At 41.5% G+C, this 22,410-nt stretch overlaps 2 protein-coding genes across 5 annotated transcripts in view; both read right to left on the bottom strand.

Moving 5' to 3' along the window:
* LOC133796511 (DNA repair protein REV1) overlaps positions 1 to 22,410 on the bottom strand; it is a 60,286-nt gene that overhangs the window by 14,460 nt on the left and 23,416 nt on the right. The window lies entirely within an intron of this gene.
* LOC133819015 (uncharacterized) lies at positions 1,511 to 2,232 on the bottom strand. Its single transcript, XM_062252158.1, has 2 exons — positions 1,962 to 2,232; positions 1,511 to 1,788 (listed from the first exon to the last, which is right to left on the bottom strand). The coding sequence occupies exons 1-2, from the start codon at positions 2,230 to 2,232 to the stop codon at positions 1,511 to 1,513; spliced, it is 549 nt and encodes a 182-aa protein (XP_062108142.1).

Raw genomic sequence — 22,410 nt, 5'->3', positions numbered from 1 at the left:
GGCGCTGCGGCCCTGAGTATGAGGCGTCGCGACCCTTGCTCCTGTTGTGGCTGGGGGCCGCGGCTCTTGGGTAGTTTTGAGCCCGTTTGAGTGTTTTGACCTCGGAAATTTGGTTTTAGGCCTCGAGATTGTTCCTACTACCCAGATTGGTGGGGATTGATGTCCCAGAGGCTAGATCTTGGTTTGGGAACCCTTGTTGTTCATTTTATTGATGGTGTCCCATATTTGGTTATGACTAGGTAACCGCTAAAGGACTAAAAGTCAGATCGCTCTCAAGGGTCGTTCTTTTATTCATTCTCGGTCGAATCAGAGGTAAGAAAACTGCACCCTGTGTGTATGACAATCATGATTGTTGTTGAGGCATGTTGGTTGATAAATGTGGACATTGATTGCATATTAAATGCTTAGCAGAACTTGCTTACTTGTGTATGGCACTGATTGGTCAAGGACGGCACCGGTTGCATATTACTGACGTGAGAGTCAGAAACGACATAAGCGCCCTGAACGCAGGGCCGACAAAAGATTAGATCTAATCGATATCAGCGTTGAATCTAGGAGCATTAATGCTGGACCGACTCTAAGGTCGATGAAACTTATAAGCGCTTGTCTAGTCTATGACTAGTTACTCAGAGCCAGGGCCAAAGGCCTAGGTGACAACTTGTCACATGGCTAGGGAGTGGAATCCCATGGTTGTGACTCTATGGTCACGAGGTAGGTTATGTTGGTGACTAGTCATCAAGCACCTATCCTGTTTAAGCTAGTGAAAGGATCACTTATTTGTAAAGCCCCGGTGACCCTATCGTCACATGGCTAGAGAGAACGGAACCCACCTTAGTGACTTTTGTGACTATCACTCATCTGTTTTGGACTGAAAGTCCTGAATGATGATTATGATCATTATTGATACTATATTCGTGATATATTGTGTTTTATTGCTAGGCTTTGGCTCATGGGTGCTATGCGGTGCAAGGTGCAGGTATATGGAAAGAAAAGCTCACCCAGCCTTGAGTGGAGAGCTTAGGTGATGCTGTGTGCATATGCGGCTGCTTGACCACCACAGTCAAGGAGTTCTCAGAGGAACTAGGGGGTTTACCCTATTTTTGCCGCTTAGGTCGGCAGGTTGTAAATTTAAATAGTAATGACCATTTTGAGTTGTAAATAACTTGTAAATGTTTTTTATGGACCCATGAACAGTTTTATGTTCTAAATAAAATATATCACTTCCTTTTGATTGGTTTTCCAACTTAACCTGTTAATAATAGCTAGAAGCACGTTTTTAACCAAAGAACTCGGGTAACGAGTTAAATTTCCGGTTCACCGTTCACCGTAACTATTCTGGGGTAACCTGTGTGGTGTTGATATTCGCCCCCTGTATAAGTTGTTGGAGAACCTCTAGTTGTTCATTTGAGAAAGGAATAGAGTTGTCGGACTGTGATGCATCGCTGAAGGCTGCATTCCCTTTTGCTTCGCGATTGTAATTAGCTTTCCAATTAGGCGGCTTCCCATGTAGCTACCAGCAAGTTTCTTTGAGATGCCCAGGTTTTCGACAATGATCGCACCAAGGACGTCCCTTCCTTGTTCGATTGTCATTGTCATGACGAGAGTTACGGGCAGCAAGGGCACTGGAGTCATGCTGAGTGTTTTGGACTGCTGCAAGTGCTGGAGTTTTTGGAACCACAGGATTGGACTGCCCCAACATGACACGTTTGTGGCTTTCTTCCCTACGAACTTCGGAGAAGGCTTCACGTAGACTTGGCAGCACCTTCGTTCCAAGAATTCTTCCTCTTACTTCATCAAGAGATTTGTCGAACCCATCAAGAACTCAAAGACTCGCTTAGTCTCCACAATCTTTTTGAAGTATGTACAGTCTTCAGGACACTTCCAGATGTGCACCTCAAATAGGTCCAGCTACTGCCAATAGCGAATAAGAGTGGTAAAATAGGCCGTCACAGAATTCTCACCTTGATGAAGGTCTTGGAGAGTACTCTCCACATAGAAGAGTTCAGCCGTGTTGTCACTGCTTGAAAAAGTTTCATGCACTGCCTCCCAAATTTCTTTGGCGGTGGTGTACAAGAAATTTTCTCCTATTTCGGTTGTCATGGAACTAATCAACCAAGACATGACTAGGTTATTTTCTGCCCTCCAAACTATGGATTCAGCACTGGTTGGATCAGGTTCTGTAGCAGTACCAGTGAGGTATTCATCCTTGCTTCGCCCACTGATGAACATCATCATTGATTGAGACCATTGAAGATTAATTATGGCCATTGAGTTTGGGGGTGGTGATAGGGACAAGGGTATTTTCTGGGGCTGGAGTGAGACGGGAGGCTGCTGGGACATTGAGAGAGGGATTGGTTGTCTGACGAGAGGAGCTATTAGGAATAGATGATTCCTGAGATGTCTGCTCGGATTCCATCTTGATTAGGAGGAAGGAGTAAAGAAAAAAAAATTCGAAATAGGACAGAACCTAGAGCTGTGATACCATGAAGTTTACTGAGAATCAAAAAGAAAAGCTTCTATATATTTTCTTATGTGTTGATACACATATATATACGTACTGTTCAGAGTTTTCCTAGAATAAGAACCTAGAAAATCTCTCCTAATGAATACAAATATTATGCTATTAATACAAATATTCAGCTATATCCACAAAGTCAAACTAGGAGAAATTAGGAAATCAGTTCCCTAGAAATCAGGGTTATAGTTATGCCTACAGCTCAGCCTAGGTTGTTTTTCTACACTTATGTTTGTAGTCGCCTAAGACTACTTGGATCATTGATTTAGGAGCTTCAGATCATATGACCAACTGCTCTAGTTTTTTATTTTCATATAAGCCGTGTGCAGGGAATAATAAAATTTGTCTATTTTTGAATCTGGCCTTGGGGACGATGATTGGAAATGCTAGGGAGTGTGGTGGACTTTACATCTTAGATGAGGGAACAGTCACAAATAAAGAGGCTCGACAAAGTTTTTGTTTATAGTTGCATCTGATTTCAAAGATGATGAGATTTACTTATGGCATTTTCGTTTAGGACATGCTAGTTTTCATTATTTAAAACATTTATTTCCAGTTTTATTTCGCAATAAAGATCCCTCTTTTTTTCAGTATGAAATCTGCGTTCTAGCTAAACATCATCGGAGTACTTACCCCCCACAGGTTTATACTCCTAAACTATTTGCTCTTGTGCACAGTGATTTGTGGGGACCATCAAGAGTCTCTACTTGCAATGGTAAATGCTCGTTTATTACATTAATTGATGACCATACTAGAGTAACTTGAGTTTATTTGCTAAAAGAAAAATCAGAAGTAGAAAGTGTTTTTAAATTTTTTTATAATATGATTCATAATCAATTTCAAACGAGTATAAAAATTTTAAGAAGTGATAATGGGCGTGAATATTTTGCACAAGTTTTAGGTACTTTCTTTGCTGAAAAAGGAATTGTTCAAATGAGTTATGTAATGACGCTCCTCAACAAAACAGCATTGCCAAGAGGAAAAATAGGCACCTCCTTGAGATAAGTCGTGCTTTATTTTTTTCCGCTAATGTTCCTAAATATCTTTGGGGTGATTCGGTCTTACATGCTACCTACTTAATGAATAGACTTCCTTCTAAAATTATGAATTTCAAAACGCCTATATCAGTCCTTCAAAGTTTGTTTCCCGAGTCTCATTTGTTTCATGAAATGTCTATAAAAAATTTAGGCAACACTGTTTTCATTAAGAATCTGAATAGAAATACAAGTAAATTTGATCCAAAAGCCAAAAAATGTGTTTTTATTGGTATTGCTTCAAATAAAAAAGGGTACAAGTGTTTTGATCCTATTCTTAAGAAAACTTTAAACTTAATCCACATCACAATCTCAAGAATATTGCAAATCATTTTACTGATCCTACATTAGATCTGACTTTTTTAAAATCTGATTTAGGAACTGAAAATGTAAGGCAGGTTGAAGAGATTAGTGTGGAAAAAAGTTTGGAAAAAAATCAAGAAATAAGTCAAACAAAATCTGGTGCAATTGAAACTGTTATACAGCAAGAAAACAGTGAGGTTGACACTATGGTACAGCGGGAAAATCAATGTAATGATCAGAATAGAAACAAGTTTGGGCGTGTTTGTGCGCGAAAGTTTCCTCGTCTAAGAACTGAAGTTACTGCGTCCCTGCCAAGCCAAGAATCTGAACCTCGAGAGGAAGCTGAAACAGGTAATTCTTCTAATCATATTCCTTCAAGTTCTGAGTCTGATCTTCCAATAGCTATTTTAAAAAAAAAAAAAAAGAGACAGAGGTCAAAAAGGTTGACCTCCTCCCAATAAAATTGAGAGCCCTCACTTATGGCAGAGGAAAACCGTGGTTACAACAAAAAAAATAAAATAAAATAAAAAACTCACAACAGACCCCACCCCTAAAAGTTAAATCCAGAAATTGCCCCAATCTCTAATAAGATCAGAGAATGCAACTCCCTCAAAACCTTTGTTTCTATACACCCAAGTAGCCACCCAAAATTTTATCTTATCCCAAATAGACTCCGCCGAATTGGAAATATCTTCGAAAAGTCTGTTATTTCGCTCTAGCCATGTAGCCCAAAAGGTTGCCAGCACGGTAGTTTGCCAAAGACGTGAAACCCTTTTGCCACCCCCTAACCTAGTCAAAAGCAATTGAGAACAGTTAGAGGGCATACACCAAAGGATACCAAACTCCGCTAAGACTTTTCCCCACACATCTCTTGAAAGAAGACACTCCAAAAATAAATTGCTAGTGGATTCCCCTGCCTGCTTACAACAAACGCACCACCCAGGGGACAAGCAATGGTAAGGTCTTCTTCTTTGCAAATTGTCGTGGACATTTAATTTATCGTTGAAAACCAACCAACCAAACACTTTTACTTCAGAGGGAGAGACACTTTTCCACAAAGATTTAGTCCACTCCCGAACTGAACCCAGCTGAGCGTAACTTAACCTCCAAAAGGCCGACCTACAAGAGAATACTTCATGTGCTAAATACCCCTTGTCTCTCTTTGTTGTTAACTTGAAACTTTCATCCTCATTTGTCACTTTTACCACCAATATTTCGAATGTTCAGATTCCAAAAAATATACAGGAAGCTCTACATGTTCTAGAGTGGAAGGCTGTCCTTGAGGAGATGAGTGTGATAAGCACTTTCTGCAAGAATTAGTAAACAACTAGCTGGAATATAGAAAACAATGGCAAAGAAACTGAACGTTTGTATTGAATAATCAGGAATTCGAGATCTTGAATTCTCTCCCAAGGTTACAGCCTACTAATTTCTCCACCCCAAATAATTAGCTAACATTACTCTTATTCTAATCTCAGTAATACATCATAAGTCTGTGCAACTCTCCGCATTCTACTAACTCTCTTCTAACTATCTATCTGTCGAGCCCACCTCAGCTGCTGACTTGGCCTTCCTTTCACGCTTTCCTCTCCTTGTGTACACATAAGTGAGGGGAGGTCTATCAATACCCCTGCCCAAAGTCTCACCTTGTCCTCAAGGTGAAAGTGAGGATATTGCTCCTGAATGGTGGAAAAATCTTCCCAGGTGGCCTCAAAGGCAGGTAGATGAGTCCATTGAATGAGCGCCTGTGGTGGGGTTTTCTGAGTCCCTGGCTTGATATTGAGCACCCTTTCGGGTTCCAATATCCATTCCATCTCAGCAGTCAAACTAGGTGGTAGAACTGTGGCTTGTTGCTATGGTCCCAAAGTTGAACGCAGCAAAGAAACATGAAACACGGGGTGCAACCTTGAGTCTGGTGGTAATTGAAGCCTATAGGCAGCAGCTCCAATGCGCTTGAGGATGGGAAAAGGACCAAAAAATCTGGGTGAAAGCTTTTCATTACGGCGTTTAGCCAAAGACCGCTAGCGATAAGGCCTCAACTTGACATACACTAAATCTCCCACTTCAAATGGAATATCTCTCCTTTTTTTGCTGCTTCATCCTCTGTTGAGCTCGATTTAGATTAACCTTTAGTATATCCAATATGTCATCGCGGGCTCGAAGTTGTTCTTCCACAGCTGAAACTGTAGTGGTAGATTGCTCAAATCGCACCAATGGCGGCTAATATACAGCCAGAATATCAGCCAGAAAAGGGGCCATGCCCGCCAAAGTGTGGTATGATGTATTATACCAATACTCAGCCCAAGGTATCCATTTTGCCCACTGGCTTGGTCTAGAGCTCACAAAGCAACGTAAATAGCTCACAAAGCAACGTAAATAGCTCTCAAGGCAACGATTTACAACCTCTGATTGCCCGTCTAACTGTGGGTGGTATGTCGTGCTGTGCTTGAGTATCGTACCCTAAAGACGAAACAATTCCTTCCAAAAACAACTCATAAAGATCTTGTCACAGTCCGAAACTATGGAACGTGGAATGCAGTGGAGCTTAACGACCTCCCTAACAAAGACTGTAGCCACAGTAACAGCAGAGAAAGGATGACGAAGCAAAATAAAATGGTTGTACTTGCTCAAACGATCCACCACCACTAGGATAGTATCAAATCCATTAGACATAGGCAGTGCCTCTAAAAAATCCATGGATACATCATCCCAAATTTGTTCAGGAATCGGAAGGGGATGTAGTAATCCCACTGGCGATTGGGCCAAATACTTGTGTTGTTGGCAGGTTGCGCATTCAGCCACATATTTCTTAACATCCTTTCGCATTCCTTGCCAATACAGATCAGCTGCCAGGCGTTGAAAAGTTTGGAACACTCCCGAATGGCCCCCTGTATGACTGCCATGATACTTTTGCAATAACATGGGAATAAAAGGAGAGGACGAAGGCAGAACCAAACGCCCTCAAAATTTCAAACACCCCTGCTGCATAGAATACCCTTTTCCCTCACGACCCAAACTTAGATCATGAATAACCTTAGATAGATGTGGATCAGCCGCAACATGAGTCTGTAAATCCGGTATAAAAATAGTAGGGATTGAAGTGGCAGCAAAAGATGTCTCCTGGTGAATGCGTGACAAGGCATCGGCAGCTTTGTTCTCAAGGCTCGATCGGTATTGAATAGCAAAATCATACCCCATTAACTTCGTGAGCCACTTTTGGTGTTCAGTTGCAACAAGTCGCTGCTCCAAAAGATACTTCAAACTCCGTTGATTTGTGCGCACTAAGAACTTCCTGCCCAGCAAGTAAGGCCGCCATTTCTGAATAGCTAAGACAATGGCCATGAGTTCCCGCTCATAGACTGACTAGGTGCGAGCTCGTGGTGACAAGACTTGAATGAAGAAAGCTACAGGCCGCTGGTTTTGCATCAAAAAAGCCCCTAAACCAGACCCAGAGGCATCAGTCTCTAGTATAAATGGAGCTGAAAAATCAGGGAGAGCCAATACCAACACGGAACACATCGCTTGCTTGAGATTGACAAATGCTTCTTAGGCCTCCGGTGACTCTCTGTTTGTGCTATCTAATTTAGATATTGCTAAGTCAAATTTTTTAAAAACAGTTCACAGGAGCGTGAGCATGAGAGAAAATACGATTTTTTCACATAACCCCACTGGTTATGTGAAGCAAAATATCCATTTCCCCACTGGAATTGGACGTAAAAATGATTCTGTTCTTGTTAATCATAGTAACACCCTTAATCGTTATTGGAGTTTCAAAACAGAGCATAAGGTTTTCATGGTCACTTTGACCAATGATGGAGGGGCAGTTCGATTATGTGAAAGAACAAGGTTGTCTGGATTCGAGATTAGGCTATCTTTAGAAGGCGCAAGGTGGTTGGTTGAAGAGATAAGGCGTTTGTTGTCCTTAAAGGATGTCAATAGGAAAGGTTTCAAAAGCTCTTTCAGGAACAACAATCAGAGGGTGACAATTGAATGTTTCAGAAACATCAGAGGAGCTTTTCTCAAAGTTTCTTCCTTCATTCATAGTGCTGTTAGATATGTCATTATCCCGGATGAAGGGTGGGAATCAAGCTGGGTGGAATTGAAAAATTGCCTTCAAGGGTCGATTGGGAGACATGCAGGATTTATACAGATGGAGAAGAATCAAAAAACCAATCTTTCTAAAAAGTCGTGGGCTTCCGTGGTAGCAGGGAAGGAAGAGAAGGAGGTTGATGATAAGTTTAGGAGCCATGACAGTACAAATTATTTGGGTAAAAAGGGTCATGCTGTGTTAGTGTTCCGTAGCAAAAGCCAGCATCAATGGAAGATGATTTTAGAAAGAATCAGAAAGTTTTAGGAGTCAAGGTGGACTCAACTTTGGTGTCTGATGATAGAATGATTACTTGGTGCCCTAATGAAGAATTACAGCAGGAAATAATATGTAGAAGGGAGATTACTATTGCAGGAGACAAGCAGATTTTTATACAGCCTTGGAATTGGAAAAATCAGATGGCAAATAGGAAAGTTAGTTGTTTCCAAAACTGGATTGGGATCGAAGGCATCCCTCTGAATATTTGGAACATTCACGTGTTCAAGGTCATTAGGGATCTTTGTGGTGGTTTAATGGCGGTGGACAAAGGTACGTTAGAGATGAGGGATATTTCTTGTGCTCGACTGAGATTGGTTGGAGATCCCAAGGGATTCATTCCAGGTTCTATTACCCTGCCGTACGAAGGAAGTTTCATAGTTTTAAAGTTGGTTAAATTGGGTGGCCAGCCTTTTCTTCCCAAAGAAGGCGGTCGAAGTTTGTGGGTAAGAAAGGGGGTTGAGGATAGAGGAGAACAGCTTGGGGAAATTAAAAAAGGTTTTCCCAGTTCAGAAAAAGAGTGCTATGCTCAGGAGGCGGCGCTGACATGTCCAGTGGTGATCGGCAATTCGCCGGCGTCAAGGATGGGTCACCTGGAAGAGACAACAGGCATTCAAGACGTAACCGATTTTTCCCCTGATTTTCAGGAACCAGACGTTCGTCCATTGATTGCTGGAAGAAACGGTGCAGTAGTTAAGAAAGAAGCTTTTTTCAAATAGGAAAGTATTAAACTCAATTGAGGTGTCAAGAATTTATAATAGAATTAAAAATGATTTGGGTGTGAAAAAAAATAAGGTGATAAGATCGTTTGGACTGCATGGGGGGAGAAACATTTAAGTGACACGTGTGGTGTTTTGTTAGTCTTTAAAAGTGGGGGAAGTTGGGCTAAGCAGCTGTGTTTGGGCTTAGAATTCTGGGCCGTGAGGTTGAGTTTTTTAAAGGATCAAAAGGTCAGATGAGGAAAGGAACTGTTTGGGCCAAAAGGTCAGATGAGGGTTGGGCTTTGATGCTGTCAAAAAAAATTTCTAAAGGCCCAAAGGAACTTTCGGAAGTGGACCCAGTAGGAAATCTGAAGCATTTTTTGTCTCCTAAGCTGTCAAATATTCATCCTAAAGGCCCAAAAGAATTTTCTAAAGTAACCGTTTTTTACTGGACCGATTTCTCTATTCCAGAGAAGAAAATTTCTAATTCTGTCCTTGTTAAGGACTTAGAGGAAGTTCCCTCTGCATCTTCACAGGCACGCAATATTTTGGTGTATGAACGTAGGAAAAAAACTTCGGGAATGTTAAAGCACTTTAAGGGATGTGAGGAGGAGGATAAAGGGGCAGAGATTAGATGGCTTGATACAGAGAGTTTTCAAGAAGCAGCTATTGATAAGGGCCTGGAGTTTGGGGGATCTTTCCTCGATGATGCAAGCTTGGATGGTGGAAATTCAGATGTGGATGAGGAAGATTTGATTGAGGAGGGAGATCAATTTTCTGTGGACACTATTGAACATATACGCAGTTTGTGGGAAGATAAGGAAGGATTGGAAAATTTTCCCATCTTTGAAAATATGGATTCTAAGAGTGGGAAGGAAAGAAAGTTAAGCCGAGAGAAAATGAACGGTCCTTCTAATCTTTCTGAGGAAGATGTTAAGTGTGAGAAAAAGGGAGGTTCCCAAGAGGTCCTTAGTGATTCTTTTGAGGGCACTCTAAAAGCGATGGGAGTGGAATTAGTGTCAAAAAGTTTGGAAGTTGATGATAAGCCGAAGCAGGATTCGACTGATGTCAGGAAAAGAAGAGAATTGAAGAAATTGGCCTTTAATATAAATTATGGAGGACGAAGTAATAAAAAGCGGGGTTGTGGTATGTCTAAATGAGGATTCTTTCGTGGAATGTTCGAGGTAGTGGTGCTTTCGAAAAAAAGAGGGCTATAAAAGAGACGGTGTGTAAAATTAATCCAGATATTCTTGTTCTTCAGGAGGTGAAAAGAAGTCAAGTGGATAGGCGCTTTGTTGGTAGTATTTGGCGTTCTAGATTCAGAGCTTGGGCACTTTTACCGTCTGTTGGGAGATCAGGTGGGGTTCTGGTAGTGTGGGACACTAGATGTGTCAAGGTTTTGGATTCTTTAGTGGGTAATTTCTCCGTTTCCATTCTGGTTCAAGCAGAGGGCAATCCTCCTTGGTGGTTTTCAGGGATTTACGGTCCAGCGCGCTATGGTAATAGGGATGAGTTTTGGGATGAGATCGCAGGCTTAAGTGTTATTTGTGGGGATTCATGGTGTTTGGGGGGTGATTTTAATGTAGTCCGTCGGGTGGAAGAAAAGGTTAACAGCACTTCCAATACGAGGAGCATGAAAATTTTCAATGAGTTAATTACAGAGCTCAAGTTGGTGGATCCTAGACTCAACAATGGGAAATTTACTTGGTCGGATTTCAGGAAGGGTCCTATTTGTTGTCGGCTTAACAGATTTCTTTTGGGTAGAAATTGGTCCACGCTCTTTCCTTTCATCAGACAAGAGGTGTGTGTGCGGGTGGTTTCGGATCATTGCCCGGTGATATTGGATACTAACCCCCCTCTTTGGGGTCCCGGACCTTTCAGATTCGATAATATTTGGCTGGAGCATAAGGAGTTTGGCTCAAATTTATTTAAATGGTGGCATGGTTCGTCAATGAGAAGTGGGTCAGGGAAAAATTTTATGTTAAAATTGAGAGAAGTGCAACGGAGGGTTCAGTTGTGGAGCAGAAGGATCTATGGTAATAGGAAATGGGAAAAGCAGGCACTAGAAAGGCGTATTTCAGAGTTGGATAAGATGGAGGAAACTGGTAACTGGGATGATTCTCTTTTAGCTGATAGAAGTAAAGTTAAGAGGGAGTGGCAGAATTTGGTTCTAGAAGAGGAGAGAGGAAATTGGTTGAAGCTCAAGTGCCAATGGGCCAAACATGGGGATTATAATTCCAGACTTTTCCATAGTATCCTCAGTGCTCGTAACTCAAAGAATTTCATTTCTAGAATTGAGAGATTGGACGAGAGTATATTAATCGGGGATAGTGAGATTGCCGGCGAGATTGTCAGGTTTTTTTTTAATTTATATTCGGCGGGAGTGCGTCATTGGAATGGAATTCGGGGTTTAGAGTGGAGAAGAATTCCTGGCACCCTAAGTTCATTTATTGAGAGGCCGTTTGAGGAGGAGGAGATCAAACAAGCTGTTTTTAATTGTTCTAGAGATAAGGCACTAGGGCCTGATGGGTTTTCTCTGGCTGTGTTTCATTCAAATTGGGATGTAATTAAGGATGATTTAGTGGAGGTTTTTACGGAGTTCCAAGCCGACGGTTCTATCCCGATGGGTTCCAACGATACTTACTTATGTCTTATTCCAAAAAAGCTCAATAGTTGTTGCGTGAATGATTTTAGGCCAATTAGCCTTGTCACGAGTGTATAAGATTATTTCAAAAGTTTTAGCCAATAAACTGAAAGGGGTGCTGTCAGAGACTATTTCAGAAACCCGGTGCGTTTGTAGAAGGTAGACAGATTTTAGATTCTGTTCTAGTGGCTAATGAAGCAGTGGAAGAATATCGGAGTAAAGGGAAGAGGGGTTGGGTGTTCAAGATAGATTTTAAAAAAGCTTATGAGTGTGTGGAGTGGGATTTTTTGGATTTTGTCCTTGAACAAAAAGGTTTCGGTGCTCTTTGGCGAAAGTGGATGAGGGGCTGTCTCACTTCTGTCTCTTTTTCAGTATTTGTGAATGGTAAGCCTTGGGGTAAATTTGGGGCCTCTCGTGGGCTTCGTCAAGGGGACCCTTTATCTCCTTTTCTGTTCACCATTGTGGTGGATGTTATTAGTAGTTTGGTGGACAAAGCAAAGGCAAATTCAGTTATTGAAGGATTTAGGGTGGGCAGGGACAAGGTAGAGGTGAGTCATCTGCAATTTGCTGATGATACAGTATTCTTTTTAAATGACGAGGTGTCACTTCAGGCTCTTCTAGATATTATCAAGGCCTTTTCGGCCATTTCAGGTTTGCAAATCAATTTGCAAAAGTGTCAATTGTTAGGGCTTAATGTGGAGGAGGAGGATGTGATTTCTCGTGCTTCATGTATTGGGTGTGAGGTTGGAAAATGGCCTATGAGTTATTTAGGTCTTCCTTTGGGAGGCAATCCGAGACTTAAGTCTTTTTGGGAGCCAGTTGTGGATAAGTGTGCAAATCGGTTAGCTGGGTGGAAGAGTGCCTTTCTTCCTAGAGGGGGTCGATTGACTTTGATTCAATCAGTGTTATCATCTTTACCGGTGTATTATTTGTCGCTGTTCAGGGCTCCGAAAAATATTTTGAAGAGTTTGGAAAGGCTGATGAGCGATTTCTTTTGGGATGGGGCAGATAACAAGGGGTCAGAGCATCTTGTAGCTTGGAAAGATGTTTGTAAACCCATTTTTCAGGGTGGTCTTGGAATAGGCCATTTAGAAGAAAGAAACAAAGCCTTTCTTCTTAAATGGTTATGGAGATTCCCTTTGGAGCGTAATTCACTTTGGCACAAAGTGGTGGTGAGTCGTTATGGCCGGGCGGAAAATTTGTGGGACACAAGGTCGATAAGGTCGATGGGGAGATTTACTGTGAGGGGCCCGTGGAAGGATGTGAAAAATATAGAAAACTATAGATATTGCTTGAGATGAAAATATATGGTCTACTTTCTTCATTTCGTTACACAGTATATATACACAAAAGACATAATAAAGGAATTAATTTCTGTATATTTACAATGAATGAAAATATTCTAAGTAAGGAAACAAACTAATTTTCTGATTCTATTGGCTGTCAATAGCTGTCAATACTCCCCCTCAAGCTTGACTATAGATATTGATTAGTCCAAGCTTGTTCATAAGAAAATCAAATATTTTTTCAGATAATCCTTTGGTAAGAATATCTGCAAGTTGTTGATCAGTGTGGACATACTCAATTTTTATAATTCCTTCATCAATTTTCTCCTTAATAAAGTGACGGTCTACTTCCACATGTTTTGTTCTGTCATGGTGAACTGGGTTGTGAGCAATACTAATAGTAGACTGGTTGTCACAGTAAAGATGGACGGGAGCTTCATACTTAATTTTTAATTCCTCTAGCAGCCTTTTTATCCAAATTGCTTCGCACACTCCATGAGCCATGGCTCTGTATTCAGCTTCTGCACTGCTCCTCGCAACAACAGACTGCTTCTTACTTCGCCATGTTACTAAGTTGCCCCAAAGTAAAGTACAGTATCCTGATGTAGATTTTCTGTCATCAATCGATCCGGCCCAATCTGCATCAGTGAATACGTCGACATTTCTTTTAAAAGTTTTCTTGAAAAACAGACCCTTGCCTGGAGTTTGCTTCAAATATCTTAACACTCGATACACAGCATTAAGGTGTCCTTGACATGGATCATGCATATATTGACTTACTAGACTAACAGCAAATGCAATGTCGGGTCTAGTATGTGAGAGATAAATGAGCTTTCCAACTAACTGTTGATATCGGCCTTTGTCAACTGATTCCCCTTTAAACATTCGATCTTTATTTCCCAGTTCGATTGGAGTTCTGCTAGCCTTACAATCTTGCATTCCAGTTTCTTTTAGAAGATCAAGTGTATACTTCCTTTGTGATACAGAAATACCTTTTTTGCTTCTAGCAATTTCCATACCAAGAAAGTATCTCAATGTTCCAAGATCTTTGACTTCAAACTCTTTTGACAATAGTCCTTTGATCAAAGTTATCTCCCTGGAATTGTTGCCGGTGACTATTATATCATCCACATATACAATCAGGATAGTCATCTCTCCTTTTCCTGAGTGTTTAATGAATAGAGTATGATCTGTCTGACCCTGTGTGTAGCCGAGACCCTTGACTACCTTTGAAAAACGATTAAACCATGCCCGAGGAGATTGTTTCAGGCCATAGAGAGATTTTTTGAGTTTGCAAACAATTTTGGGAGATTTTTCTTCAAATCCAGGAGGTTGAACCATGTACACTTCTTCTTCCAGTTCACCGTTTAAGAATGCATTTTTTACATCTAGTTGATGTAACTCCCAATCCAGATTGGCTGCCAATGAAAGTAAGACTCTGATAGTATTGAGTTTTGCAACAGGAGCGAAAGTTTCGGTATAGTCAATCCCATAGGTTTGTGTAAACCCCTTTGCAACTAACCGTGCTTTGTATCTCTCGATAGATCCATTTGCATTAAACTTGACCGTGAACACCCATTTGCATCCTACCACTCCTTTTCCAGGTGGTAATTCCACTAATTCCCAAGTCTCCGTTTTTTTAAGAGCTCGCATCTCTTCATGGACAGCTGTTCTCCATTCAGGAATTTCGAGTGCTTCATCAATATTCCTAGGAATAACAATGTCTGACAAGCTAGAAGTAAAAGCTTTAAAAGAAGATGACAAATTTGAATAGGAAATAAACATGGAGATAGGATATTTAGGGCAAGACCTAGTTCCTTTTCGCAATGCTATAGGAATGTCTAGGTCAGAAATAGTGTTTGAAGGGAAATCACCTGACATTTCTTGAGAATGAGGATCTACCACCGGATTGGTCTCTTGACTGTGCTTTGGATTCATGATTTGTTTATTTCTTTGTCGCCTAGAATAAACATGGAGCTCTTGTTGATTTTGTGGATGAATATCTGTTTCAACTGATTTTAAGGATGGATCAAGGCTTGGTGACTTAGAATCTGAATCAGATGGTGGAGCAAGAACTTGAGAATTCACGTCAAGAACTTGGGAATTCAAGTCATTTGATTTGTCTATTGAGTCTAAAGAATGTATATGGGAATCAAGAGGAACGTCTAACCCCCACGACCATTGAGCTTCATCGTGAGTGTGGATCTCCCCCTGAAGCGAAGTGGGAGAAAAGTAAGGAGTATTTTCAAAAAAGGTGACGTCACGTGAGACATAAGTTTTCTTTGTAAGAGGACAATAACACCGATAGCCTTTCTGAGTGGGAGAATAACCAAGGAAGATAGTTTTTATCGCTCGTGGATCAAGTTTAGTGCGATCTCGAGGGTGAACATGAACAAAGGATGTACACCCAAATATTTTAACAGGCAGAGAGTTTGAGGAAATATGAGGATATGAGGAACAAAGAATAGAATAAGGTGTCCTAAAGTGAAGAGGTCGACTAGGAAGACGATTAATAAGATAGGCAGCGGTGAGAATGGCATCCCCCCAAAAGGATTTAGGGACGTGCATAGTGAAAAGTAGGGATCGGGCTACTTCTAAGAGGTGGCGATTTTTCCGTTCAGCTACCCCATTCTGCTGAGGGGTACTGACACATGAACTTTGATGAATGATCCCATTTTGGGAAAGATAGGTGCCCAAAACGGAATTGAAATATTCTGTGCCATTATCTGTTCGTAATATACGAATAGATGCTTGATACTGTGTTTGAATCATCATATGGAAAGTTCGAAAGACATTATGTGTTTCAGACTTGTGTTTGAGAAGATATACCCAAGTGAGGCGTGTGTGGTCATCTATGAACGTGATGAACCATTGATGACCATTGACAGTAGTGACTTTGGAAGGCCCCCATAGATCGCTATGAATTAATGAAAATGGACTAGTGGGTGTATAAATCTTCTGAGGAAAGACAGATCGAGTATGTTTAGCAAATTGACAAATATCACATTGGAAAGACTCAATTTTATTATTTAAAAATAAATCTGGAAACACATGTCTTAAGTATGAAAAACTTGGATGTCCAAGTCGATAATGCCATAACATAATCTTGTCTTTATTAGAAACAGGATTGAAAGTAGAAACATAATTGGAAGACAAACTAGAGGGTTGTGTTATTCGTCGACGATCTTCAAAGAAATAAAGGCCACCATGAAACCTAGCACTGCCAATCGTCCTCCCCGAAGATAGTTCCTGAAATTGACAGGAAGTAGAAGAAAACTTAGCAAGACAACTATTATCAGCAGTGAACTTACTAACAGAAATTAAATTGCAGTTTAAGGAAGGAACATGAAGGACTGATTTCAGAGATAAGTCATTTGACAATTTAATTGTACCAATTCCTACAATTGGAGAAAGAGTGCCATCGGCAATCTTGACACTTGAATTATTGGAACACGGAGAGTAAGAGTCAAACAAGTGAAACAAACTAGTCATGTGATCAGAAGCACCTGAATCAATTATCCATGGTGTTTGAAAATTTTGTATAGTAGATGAGAAATTACCAGAGTGTGCAACAGAGCATGATGCAATATTAGATCCACTGGAATTATGGGGAGCTGACTGATTCAAAAGAGTGTATAAATGAGCAATTTGTTCCTTACTGAAGGGGAAGGAAGTGGTTCCCTGAGAGATGTCGGATGAGGTACCATCGATGTCTTGCGTTTGAGCTTGATAGGCCTTCTTGTCATTGGAACGTCGAGGAGTCCAGTTGGCTGGTTTACCATGAATTTCCCAACAAGAAGAACGAGTATGCCCATGGCGTTTACAATGATCACACCAAGGTCGCTCTCCCTTACGGTTTGGTCTCGGATCAGGATTGAATTTCTCTCGTGAGCCAGATCTGGCAGCAAGAGCAGAGCCTTCCAGTGGTTGGGAATCTGAAGTATGGAGCATGACTCGACGTCGTGCCTCTTCACGACGAACTTCAGAGAAAGCTTCTTCAGTATCAGGGAGGGGAGAGCGACTGATTATGCGACCGCGAACCTCATCAAGGTGGTGAGTCAACCCAGTAAGAAACTCATACACCCTTTCTTTTTCCAAATTTTGTCGATGGATGATACTGCATGCACTACATAATGGTGTGGTCTCCAGATAGAGATCAAGTTCCTGCCATAAGTCTTGGAGAGCTGAAAAATATTGAGTCACAGTTTGAGTACCTTGTTTGATTTCTTTGAGTTTTGTTCGAATCTCAAATATTTGAGAGGTATTTCCAAGATCAGAGTACATTTTTCTGGCAGCATCCCATACTTCTTTGGCAGTTTTGAAGAAAAGATACCTGCGACTAATTTTTGGATCCATGGAATTGATTAGCCAGGCAAGAACAATTGAGTTTTCAGCTTGCCATACCTTGTAAGTGGGATCATCCAATGGTGGAGCAGGGAGGTCACCAGTAATATAGCCAAGTTTACCGCGACCGCATATGACAATTTTGACTGATTGTGCCCATTCCAAGTAGTTTTTTCCTTCAAGCTTGTGAGTTGTAATTTGAATAGAACCACTGTCGTGACTATAGATTGAGTGGGTAGATTGAGTGGGTACTTGGGAAGTGGTTGTACCACTGGAGCCAGATTGAGTGGGTACTTGGGAAGTGGTGGTACCACTGGTTGGAGAGGTGGCTTCTTCATTAAAAGACATTGCTTAAAAGAAAAAAAGTTGGTTTGAAAAAAAAATTGAGTTGGACGTACGGTACTGGGTTTTTTTTGGCTGTTTGTGTGGGATTTAATATATATAAAGATATATATATATATATGTGCTGATGGAATGGGGTGGGCAACGTGGGTAAGGATTGTGAGGGAAAAAAAAAATATATCGATATGAGGAAAGAAAAAAAAAAAAGGTATCGGCTTAGACGAAAAAAAAAAAAGTGAACAAAAAAAACAGGTATCAGACAAGGACCTTCAATCAGTGGACTCTCTCAAAGACCAAGCAACGATCTTGACAGATGGGTAAGGCAAATCGATTTGGGCAAGCGACTAGGGCGACGAGTGGAGTGCTCCGTTGAGGACCAAGAGCGATGTGAGGGCAGCGGGAAGCGAAAGCGCTGGACAGGACAGAGATGGCTTAGACACGAACCAGAGGTTAGGAAGACAACCTTAGGGCTCTGATGCCATGTGAAAAATATAGAAAACTATAGATATTGCTTGAGATGAAAATATATGGTCTACTTTCTTCATTTCGTTACACAGTATATATACACAAAAGACATAATAAAGGAATTAATTTCTGTATATTTACAATGAATGAAAATATTCTAAGTAAGGAAACAAACTAATTTTCTGATTCTATTGGCTGTCAATAGCTGTCAATAAAGGACATCTCTTCTCTTTATGACGAATACTTGGGGATGGTTCACTTTAAAGTGGGGCGCGGAGATTTGGTGAGGTTTTGGGAGGACGTTTGGATTGAAGGACAAGCATTGAAGGAAAGGTTTTCGAATTTGGCCATCATTTCTCAAGCTAAGAACATTCCAATTTTCGAGTTGAGTGTTTCTAAGGACGGGGGAGAAGGGGTGGATTGGAATTTTCGTTTTAGAAGGCCTCTTTTCGATAGGGAAGTAACTTCTTTGATTGAGCTACTAAGGGTTTTGGAGTTTGTTCAGTTACCGTCTATCTTGGACGATAGGAGGGTTTGGGAGGCCGATCCCAGCGAGTTGTTTTCTTGCAAGTCCGCTTTTCAGAAGCTAATTTGCAATGATGTCCGGGCGGATGTGTTGTGGGCAAGGATCTTGTGGAAAAGCCAAGTTCCTTCTAAAATAAAGGTTTTCAGGTAGTTATTGTGTTTGGAGAAACTCAGTGTTATTGATGTTCTACAGCGTCGCTGTCCGTATCTTAGTCTCTCTCCTAGTTGGTGTGTTTGTTGTAAAAAGGCGGTTGAATCTGTATCTCACCTATTTTTGTTTTGCGAGTTGGCCCAGTCAATTTGGTCAAAGGTGTGGGGTGAATTTGGGGTGAGTTGGTGCCATCCTTCTTCTTGCTCCCAATTGTTATGCGCTGGTTTATTGGGGAATAATCGTTTGAATAAGCTATGGAGGGCCACAATTTTAGCTACTTTTTGAGCAATTTGGTTAGAACGAAATAGCAGAATTTTTGACGAAAAGTCTAGCCTTCCTTCAATCATTTGGGAAAGAATTAAATTCTGGGTGGCTACTTGGGTGTATCGCACAAAGGGTTTTGAGGGTTTATCCTTTTTGGATCTCTCTAGAGAGTGGAAGAGTTTTTTGGTAGTGTAGTCTGGGCTGTAGTGGGTGTCCCTTTGTCCTTGTATTATTTTCTTATGGATGTATTTGTGGTCCTAATCTTTCTTGTTCAGGCTTTTTCTAAGGCTTTGTATATGTCGTATTTTTGTTTCCATGGTATTCCTCCGCCAAAAGTGAGGGTTATTATTGATTTTGAGAGGAGGTCTTCCTGACCTCTGTCTCTTCTTTTAAAAAAAAAAGCTTCTTAGGCCTCCGGTGACCAATTGAAAGCGTCTTTTTGCAGCTGGTCAGTAAGAGGGCATATGATGCTGCCATAACCATGAACAAATTTCTGATAATACCTAGTCAGTCCAAGGAATCCTCGTAGTTGCCGAATAGTCTTCAGAACCGGCCAATCCACCATTGCAGAGAGCTTAGCAGGACCAGATGCTACCCCTTTTTCTGATATAAGATGGCCCAAATATTCCACACTTGGCTTAGCAAACAAGCACTTTTTCCTATTGGCATACAACTGGTGTTGCTGCAGCCTTTCCAGCACCAATTCTAAGTGTCAAACATGAGCCTCCTGAGATGGACTATATACCAAAATATCGTCAAAGAGTACTAGTACAAACTTGCGCAAAAAATCGCGAAAAGCCTCATTCATAAGAGCCTGAAATGTGGCTGGTGCATTAGTAAGGCCAAAAGGCATGACCAAAAACTCAGTGTCCCTCGTGCGTTCGAAAAGACGTCTTTTCAATATCGGCAGCAGCTATCCGAATCTGGTGGTACCCTGATTTCAGATCCAGTTTGGAAAAAAACAATGGCGCCGTATAGCTCGTCCAACAACTCATCAATGACCGGAATGGGAAACTTGTCTGCGACCGTCTCGCGATTAAGGGCTCAATAATCGACACAAAATCGCCAACTCCCATCTTTCTTTTTTACTAATAAAACGGGACTCGAAAATGGGCTAGTACTAGGCTGGACTATTCCTGCCTTCAACATTTCAGTCATCAAACGTTCAATTTCATCCTTCTGCGCTTGAGCATAACAGTATGGTCGAACTGACACGGGTCCAACACCCTCTCGTAAAGTAATAGTTTATTCTCTAGTCCTGGTGGGCGGGAGCCCCGAAGGCACTTGAAAGACACCATCGAATTTCTGCAATAAGGAAGTCTCAACAGGTGGTATAGAGCCTTTATCTTCATTCTGATCCACTGCCAAAGTGCCTAATTGAACCCAAAATCCTTGACCCTCACGCTGCACTGTCTAAATCATCGCCTTCAAGGATATCTGAGATTTGCAAAGAGTGGGATCCTCTTGCAAAGTAACCCAAGTGCCTCCCATCTCGAATTTCATAACCATTGAACGCCAATTAACCTGCATGTTGCCCAATGTTTCCAGCCACTTAATGCCTAATATGACATCTGCCCTGCCCAATTCTAACGGTAAAAAATCAGTCACCAATCTTAAGGCTCCCAAATCCAATTCAACTTGGCTGCAAATTCCCTCGGTTCTTACTTTGCCACCTGTGCCCAAAAGAACCCCATAACAAGATGTAGTCGTGATTGGTAAGCCTGTCGTCGAGACGATGCCCATGGATATGAAATTATGAGTAGCGCCGCTATCGATCAACACTGTGACTGGTTGTTGTCCAATATGGCCAGCCAATTTCATGGTATGAGTTGAAGTAATTCCGACCAAGGAAATAAGAGAAAGAGTGGCTAAAGTTTCTTCTGCGACACTTTTGGTACCCAATTCTGGAGTAGGTGGTGGAGAATCCATTGGATATGACAAGTCATCATCATCCATCGTCAACATGACCTGTAAAGCTTTTTGTTCACATTCATGGCCCCTGTGAAATTTCTTATCACATTTAAAACACACCCCACGAGCTTTTTTGTCTTGGTATTCAGCCTTAGTCAATCGTTTCATAGATGGAGTTGCCACCATTTTTGAGGAATTGGAAGGACTAAGAGCGGGTGTCGATGATAAAATAGCCGATGCCGATCTGGCCGAAAATGGAGTAAACGATGGACGAAATGGAATGATAGGGCTAATGTTAGGCTTGGAACCTTGGAACCTGTTACTCATGTAGGCTAGCCCGTTGAACCCAATTGATGGCTCTCCTCTATTCGCTGTGCTGTTTCCATAATTTGGGCCAGACCCATGGGCTGTAATATGTGCAAGGCACTCTTAATCTCCTCCTTCAATCCCTTCACGAAGCTGCCTTCAAGTATATGCTCTGGCATGTCTGGAACACGAGATGCGATAGCCTCCCATTTAATCCGGTTTTCTTTCACGGTGGTATCCTAATGCACAGACAACAATTCTTCAGACAAGAAGCCTACCGGAACAGCTCGAAATCGCAATAACAGCAAATTTTTCAAAGTTGCCCATAAAGAAATTGGTCGTTGTTGGTTTTCCCATTGTAACCACGTTAAAGCGTCTCCCTCCAAGCCTATGATGGCCGCCTCCAACATGTGAGCTTCGGTTAATCGATCCAGTAAAAAATACCATTTCGCTCTGAAAATCCATCCCTCCGGATTGTCACCGGAGAACAACGGTAAATCCATTCGGGGTGGCCGATAGTCACAACCAAAATGATGTGCAAATCCAAAGGGATCAGGCTGGTTCTATGGTGGAGGAATGGATTGGTCCCCAAAAGACTTAGCCGGAGTAGATAACCCATCCCCTTCAACCACGCGACGTTGACGATCGTCACTGGCAGCTATAGTGTCGACAGTTGGACGTCCAGTGACCTGCATCAGCTGCGCAAGGTGGCCCACCACGAAGCCAATCTTCTTCTCCAGTGTTGGAATACGTTGAACATCCGATTTAAGCAAATCAAGCTCCGTCGGAAACCTCTGAAAGTCCGAGCAAACCTCGGTCATCTCCCGGTAAAAATCCGATTGCATCGACTATCTTTTCCTCCAAAATCTCGATTTGAGCATCTTTTCTTGGGCCCATGTAAGATCGTATTGGCTCTGATACCACTCAATAAGCACTTTCTGCAAGAATTAGTAAACAACTGGCTGGAATACCGAAAATAATGGCAAAGAAACTGAACATTTGTATTAAATAATCAGGAATTCGAGAGCCTGAATTCTTTCCCAAGGTTACAGCCTACTAATTTCTCCACACCCCAAATAACTAGCTAACCTTACTCTTATTCTAATCTCAGTAATACATCATACGCCTGTGCACCTCTCCGCATTCTACTAACTCTCTTCTAACTAACTATCGGCCGAGTCCACCTCAGCTGCTGACTTGGCCTTCCTTTCACGCTTTCCTCTCCTTGTGTACACACAAGTGAGGGGAGGTCTATC

The sequence above is a fragment of the Humulus lupulus genome, chromosome 1, assembly GCF_963169125.1.
Source record: "Humulus lupulus chromosome 1, drHumLupu1.1, whole genome shotgun sequence".
In the NCBI taxonomy this organism is placed as follows: Eukaryota; Viridiplantae; Streptophyta; class Magnoliopsida; order Rosales; family Cannabaceae; genus Humulus; species Humulus lupulus.
This window is presented reverse-complemented; position numbering and strand designations above follow the sequence as displayed.